This window comes from Orycteropus afer, unplaced genomic scaffold (genome assembly GCF_000298275.1).
Source record: "Orycteropus afer afer isolate SDZICR_OR568_19922 unplaced genomic scaffold, OryAfe1.0 scaffold00219, whole genome shotgun sequence".
Taxonomy (NCBI): domain Eukaryota; kingdom Metazoa; phylum Chordata; class Mammalia; order Tubulidentata; family Orycteropodidae; genus Orycteropus; species Orycteropus afer.
The window spans coordinates 1,242,857-1,248,856 of record NW_006921806.1 but is presented as its reverse complement, the minus strand read 5'-3'; the positions used below and the strand labels follow the sequence as shown (position 1 = coordinate 1,248,856).

Sequence of the window (6,000 nt, the reverse complement as noted above, 5' to 3'; positions counted from 1 at the left end):
CTGAGAACCCAGCGTTCCTGCACAGAGCAGAAGCACATGTGTTCCAGCTCACCCGAACCAGCTAATCAGAGAATGAGGCAAGTTGTGTAGAAAGCATAGTGCCAAAGATGAAGGTACCTTCACTAGTGATTGGTTGAATGGTGATACCATTGACTGAGATTGGAAAGTAGGAGGTAGAGGTAGTGTGTGGGTCCATTTCAGTTTTAGAGATGTTTAGTTTTTAGATGGAGTGTCCTGGGTTCAATGAACATCCAAAAGAGGTGTCCAAGATGTAAAAACAGTGGCCTAGCGAGCAGGAAGGAAAGGCAGGCTGGATTCTTTGGCACTCACGAAGACCTCCAATCTGCAATTCTGGGGATGACCAGAGAGCAGGGGACAGAAACTGCTACTCTTGCTCTCCAGGCAAGACTCCCAGGAACACAGTTGTAGTTGAACAAGGTGGGTTTATTACTTGGTGCAGTGAGAGAGGATACACTTGCATCATGGGAACAGTGGGGTGTCTCCATAAGATCATGTTAGAAAGGACCTATTTGGGCTTTATTGGGTGATTGATGGGAGAATCTAAGTAAACTGCAATTTGATCTAGACTAGATACTGTCAGAAAGTATTGAATTCTATGACTGGACATCTGAAAAAAATCTTATCTACAAAGAGAACAGACTGAAATGAGGATAAATCTTCAATGGGTCAAGAAGCAGCAGAGGGAGTGTTTGGTGTTTTGCGGGTGCACAGCAACCTTGGTTTATTTTTAGTGCTTAGACAAAATTATAATTGGCCTTATCTTGCCTCACTCTATCATGGTCTCAGAGTAACCTTGTCAGAGGCAATCAGTGGAAGAGCAACAGCCCAGCTGTGAGTGCCAGGCCAGCTTTGGAATGTGAGGGGTGGCTCCTCTTCTGCTTTCTTCCTTCCTCTTGCTCTTCCTCCTAGTCTTCCTGCCCCTCAACCTTTTTTATTTCCTGAAGGCAAGAATGAACACCTGGTAGCACCAGTGCATCCAGGGAGGGAGGATACACAACCTAAAAACTCCTGCACAACCCAGCACCTAATGTAGAGAAGTAGGTATACTCAAGCCAGGGTCAGAGGCATCGAGAATGCAGGCAGTAAGGGAGGAAAAGGCATTATGGTGAGAATTTTAAAAGTTGGTAGTTTTTGTATCATACCCTTCCCCCATGCCCCCAATAATTCTAATAGAAGTCCTTGGTTGGTAAGATACTCTTTCCCACCAGGGTGCGCATTATTACCACGTGCTTCTGGCGCTTGCTTTGGAAGCTGTGTACAAGAATTTTATTAGCACACTATTTATAACAGAAGTTCTGGAAATAAGCTAAATGCTCATCAATAAGGAAAAGGCAAGCTAAAAAGCTGTAAATTCGTATGATGAAATAAAACTAACACATAGCAGTTAAGAGGAAATACATACACACTTATGAGCAGGGTAACATCTCAAAACACTGCTAATCTGTTCCTAATGACACCTATGGCGCAGCAGCTGTCGGCCCTAGCCTCCTCCCCAAACAAGACAAACAGAAAACATCTCACCAGGTTCTACTTTTTTTTTTTTTTTTTTTTTTTTTACCAGTTTTTTTTTTTTTTTTTTATTGGTGTGTCATGCGTATGTGGTGTCCCATTAGAGAGCCCCTCTTCACCCCAAGGCCTCCCTCCTTGTGCAGGCGCTCAGCGCACCTGTGCCAGGTTGTACTTCTTGTACAGCACCGCCCGCCTCTTCTCCCGCTCACGCACAAAGCCGCGCAGGCGTGCAGTGGGGAAGGTCACAGCTGCCGGCCTGGAACCCGCCGGGCCCTCCTCAGTCAGCCAAGGACAGTGCAGGCAGCTGGATGCACTGGGCCGGCCCCTGGAGTGGGGAGAAGGGGAGGGAGGGTGGTCAGTTGCCTCTGCCCAGAGCGCGAGCAGGGTGGTGCAGGGCGGGCTCGGGCCCTTGCTTACCAGGGATGGGTGCATAGCGTACTCCGGAGGAAAGCCACAGCGCCTCCTGACAGCCCTGCATAGCAGCGGCTCAGCCGGATGAGCCCCTTGCGCAGGCCTTTCTGCAGGTCTCGTGCCCCTTCGCTGCTCACGGGGTACTCGGCGCTTAGCCTGCATGGGAGAGGAAAGGTGGCCCGGGGACTCTGAGGCCACTCTCAGATGGATCCCAGGGTGCGGTAGGGGAGGGCAGTCTGGAGGTCACCCTTGGATGGATCCCAGGCCTACCCCTCCCATCCAGCACTTCTATACAAGGGTGCAAGGGCTCACATGATGAATGCTGTCACTCCGATGGCCCAGACGTCCGTCTGTGGGACTGCACCCTGTCCTTCCAGTAGCTCTGGAGCTGGGAAGGGGCACAGGTGGGTGGGCATAGGTGAGAGGCTGGTATAGGTAGGTGGACACAGGTGAGGGTTTTGAGGGTAGGGACTACCTGACAGAGGAGGACTGAGCATAAAAGGGAGGACTAAGGTGGAAGAGGAGTGAGCAGGTGGGCAGCACACATAGGTCTTCCTCTTGGCTGGCACGCTCCCCCTGCCCCTGGGCCTCCAACTCTCAGAGGTCAGGCCCTGGATGTCTCTTTCCCCACACTCTCACCCATGGTCTCCATGTAATCCTTGAAGTTCTCCGATGGCAGGACTTTCTCCTGGGCAAGGCTCTGGGCATTGCCAAAGTCAAGGACTTTAAGCAGGTTGTACTCTGTGACAATCAAGTTCTCGGACCTGAGGTCCAGGTGCAGGATGTGCTGGGAGTGCAGGTACTGGGCAGCGCTCAGCATCTGCCACAGGTAGTCCTTCACCTCTGATTCAGAGTAGGAGGGCCTGGGGGCATGAAGGCTGGCTCAGCCAGGTTCCAGATTGCCAAATCTGGAGGGGGGCAGATGGGAATGTGGAGGAGCACCCTGGGGCGAGGACCCTTGAGACTGCCTGGTGGGGAGCAGCCTGGCTCTGCTGTCAGACAGCAGGGAGTGGGGCAGAAGTTCTCATACTCCCTTGCTTCTGAGAGCCCTGCTTCTGGCAGGTCTTTCCTGTGCCTGCACCTGTCTCTCTCACCTCTCAGCCAGGCAAGGGAGCAGCTCTGGTCCAGAACACAGCTCCAGGATGAGTACCAGGTGCCTTGGGCTGAGGTAGGCACCATGTAGCTGGACTAGGTGTGGATGGCGCAGGCCCTTGAGGGCCTTGTATTCGCCCAGCACAGCTGTCTTATCCTCCACGCGGTAGGGGATGATCTTGGCTGCCAGAGCACGCCCGCTGGCCTTCTCCCGGCACTGCCGCACCACACTGAAGCGACCCCTGGGCAAGGAGAAGTATCAGCCAGGCTGGTAAGGTCCCTCCCTGTAAGCCCCCTGCAGGCCTCTGCCCCTTCCCACACTTAGAGCAGCAGGCGGAAATGTGGGACCCCAGGGAGGGCACTCAGCCAGGAGGTGGCAGAACCTTCCAGGGGTAAGCTCAGGGGCCAGTCAGGAGGAGATGCATTTGGAAGATGCTTTGGACCAGAAGCAGGTGGGGGTGAGACATGGAGAGGGAGGCTGAAGCTGGGGTGGGTGCCTGAGGGGCCAGCGAAGCATTGTCCCTGTCTGCTTGCCCACAGCCTCGGCACCTCCGGATCTGCATCTGGAAGGCGAAGGTCTGTGTGCTTGAGAGGGGCTGGGCTGGCAGTGTGTGGCCACTCTCCTCCTCAGAGGCTGTGGGAAGAGGAAGGGGATGCCTGGGAGGCCTATGGGGCACACCCCAGCCAACCCCAGTTTCCCCCACCTTTTCCTCCATCACTTCTCCTGAAGAACTGGACAGGGATCCTCCTTTGAACTCATTGGACACACACACTCAGAATCTTCATTCCTCAGCCCACAGTGGGGCATAGCAGGTAGAAAAACCATGAGGAGGTGTATACAAAGGTGTTGAAGCTGCAGAGTGTACTATAGTCCCCTATACAATGTAGTGGGGACAGCCCCACCTGGCTGGGACCACAGATAACATGTGTGCCAGCCACCAGTGCTGGATCCACCAAAACCAAACCCAAACCCACTGCCACTGAGTTGCTTCTGACTCATAATGACCCTTTAGGACAGAGTAGAACTGCCCTGTAGGGTTTCCAAGGCTGTATCTTTATGGAAGCAGACTGCCTCATCTTTCTCCCACAGCATGGCTGGTGGGTTTGAACCACTAACCTTTTGGTTAGTAGGCAAATGCTTTAACCACTACACTTTGTCATTAATAATCAAAGCCCTGAGACCAGACACCTGGAGTCCCCAGCACAGTACTGGGGAGGCACTCGCAGGGCTTAGCATGAACCTTCAGATCAACTCATCTGTTCCTGGGGGCAGGTTGTGGGAAGCAGGGGCCTGGGCAGTTAGGGGCCCCAGAGTGTGCTGACCAAACAGAGGTTAAGAGGGGCTTTCTCTCAGAGGTGAAGACAGGAAGTTGTGAGGAGGCTGAAGCAGGAGGCTTACCCATGTGGCTGGGCCCTCCGAGATGGACCTGCTCAGAGGGGCTGCTGTAGGGGCCCATGCCTGCCTTGCTGACGCAGGCCGTCCGGAAAGCATATGTGCCAGCCCGTGGAAGCCTGCTGGTTAGATAGCAGCAGTCAAAGATGTCGGAGGCCAGAGTGCTCCAGCTACCACCTGGGTTGCATGGGAAGGAGGGGATGAGAGGTTGCCCCACTAATGGAGAGGAGAGAACAGCCACTCACTGGCACACCCCCACCCCCACCCCCACCCCCACTGGAACCCTAGAGAGCCGCTCCCCCAAGAGCTGGCTCAGCAGATACCTTCCAGGCAGCATTGCACAATGTAGGTGACAGGGCCACATGCCTCCACAGGTTTCCAGACCAGCAGCACCCCATCCGCATATACCTCACCAATGTCCGGGCGTGGGGAGGACAAGGGGAGTTCTGTGGGGGAGGGATGGTAAGCAGCTGTGAGGCTGGAAATGGCTGCCTGATGTAACTGTTTTTCCCCTCTATGTCATACTTGCCCTGGTAGGCCTTCCCACCCCACATCCACTGTGGGCTGCTGCCTAGGTTCCTGAGCCCACTCTTCCCTGGTCCTGTCATTTGGGGGGTCCTGCTGCAGCATAGACTGGCCAGAGGGCCTGGTGTCTCCTGAGGCCTGGTTCAGGGCTATGTCCTGGCTGGGGGGTCTGGAGGGTTCTGCCCAGTGCCCAGTGCCCAGTGCTCTTCCCAACAGAATGGAGAGCCTGGCCAGGTCCTGAAGATGGTACTGAGAGGCTTGCCAAGGCTGCTGTCCTCCTCCAGGCGTAAGCCAGGTGTCTGAGGGCTGGGCCCACAGCACTGCCCTGGCTCCCCCAAAATACTTCCTGGGAACTGTATTTTGGGATCATAGCCTCAACTTTGATAGAGGAACAAAGCATGAAACAGCCTTCTCATGCACTTGCTGCAGGGATGTGGCTGAGAAAGCACCATGGGAAGGAGTAGTGGAACCAAGTGCTTGGCTCAACTTTCTCCAACAAATGGGTACACTTGCTCTTGGGACAATGGTGTGAATTAACAGGTTTTGTTCCCAGTGCTCTATGCGGAACTAGCCCTGTCTCTCCCCTGTCTGTCTCTCCCTCTTCTCTATCTGTCCCTCCCCCTCTCTCCTTTCTATGTCTCTCTGTCTCCCTTTCCCTGTGTCTCTGTCTGTGACTCTCCTCTTTCTCTCCCTCTCCCCTCTTGTCCTGGCCATGCTGCTTTAGCCACAGACAAGTTCAGGGCCAGTGACAGCTCAGTGTAGCAGGGGACAGCTCTGCTTGTCCCCTCTGACTCTCCTTCCCCAACTATGCCACTTGCTCCCAGAGTATACTTTCCTGTTTTATTTTTTTCATCTCTCTCCCTTTGCTGTGTGGGTGTCTTATAAGTGGCTTTACATCCTATGTGCAATGTGAGGACGAGTTGGTCTCTAAGCAAGAGTGGGTCAGGGAGAAGGCCTTGGTGGGGACACTAGACAGAGATATCCCCAGGCCATAAAAGTCAGCATGCAATCCCCTGGCCCTGTCAGAACTGGGGGCTGCCCAGAGTCAA

At 54.1% G+C, this 6,000-nt stretch overlaps 1 protein-coding gene across 1 annotated transcript in view; it reads right to left on the bottom strand.

Moving 5' to 3' along the window:
* Positions 1–1,677: 1,677 nt before the first annotated feature.
* The window catches only part of OBSCN (obscurin, cytoskeletal calmodulin and titin-interacting RhoGEF), a 312,151-nt gene continuing 307,828 nt past the window's right edge, over positions 1,678–6,000 (bottom strand). The window contains 8 exon segments of the mRNA XM_042782023.1: positions 1,678–1,855; positions 1,948–2,097; positions 2,254–2,329; positions 2,581–2,804; positions 3,036–3,275; positions 3,583–3,667; positions 4,433–4,603; positions 4,750–4,872. Of these exon segments, the coding sequence (XP_042637957.1) occupies positions 1,678–1,855; positions 1,948–2,097; positions 2,254–2,329; positions 2,581–2,804; positions 3,036–3,275; positions 3,583–3,667; positions 4,433–4,603; positions 4,750–4,872 (1,247 nt within the window).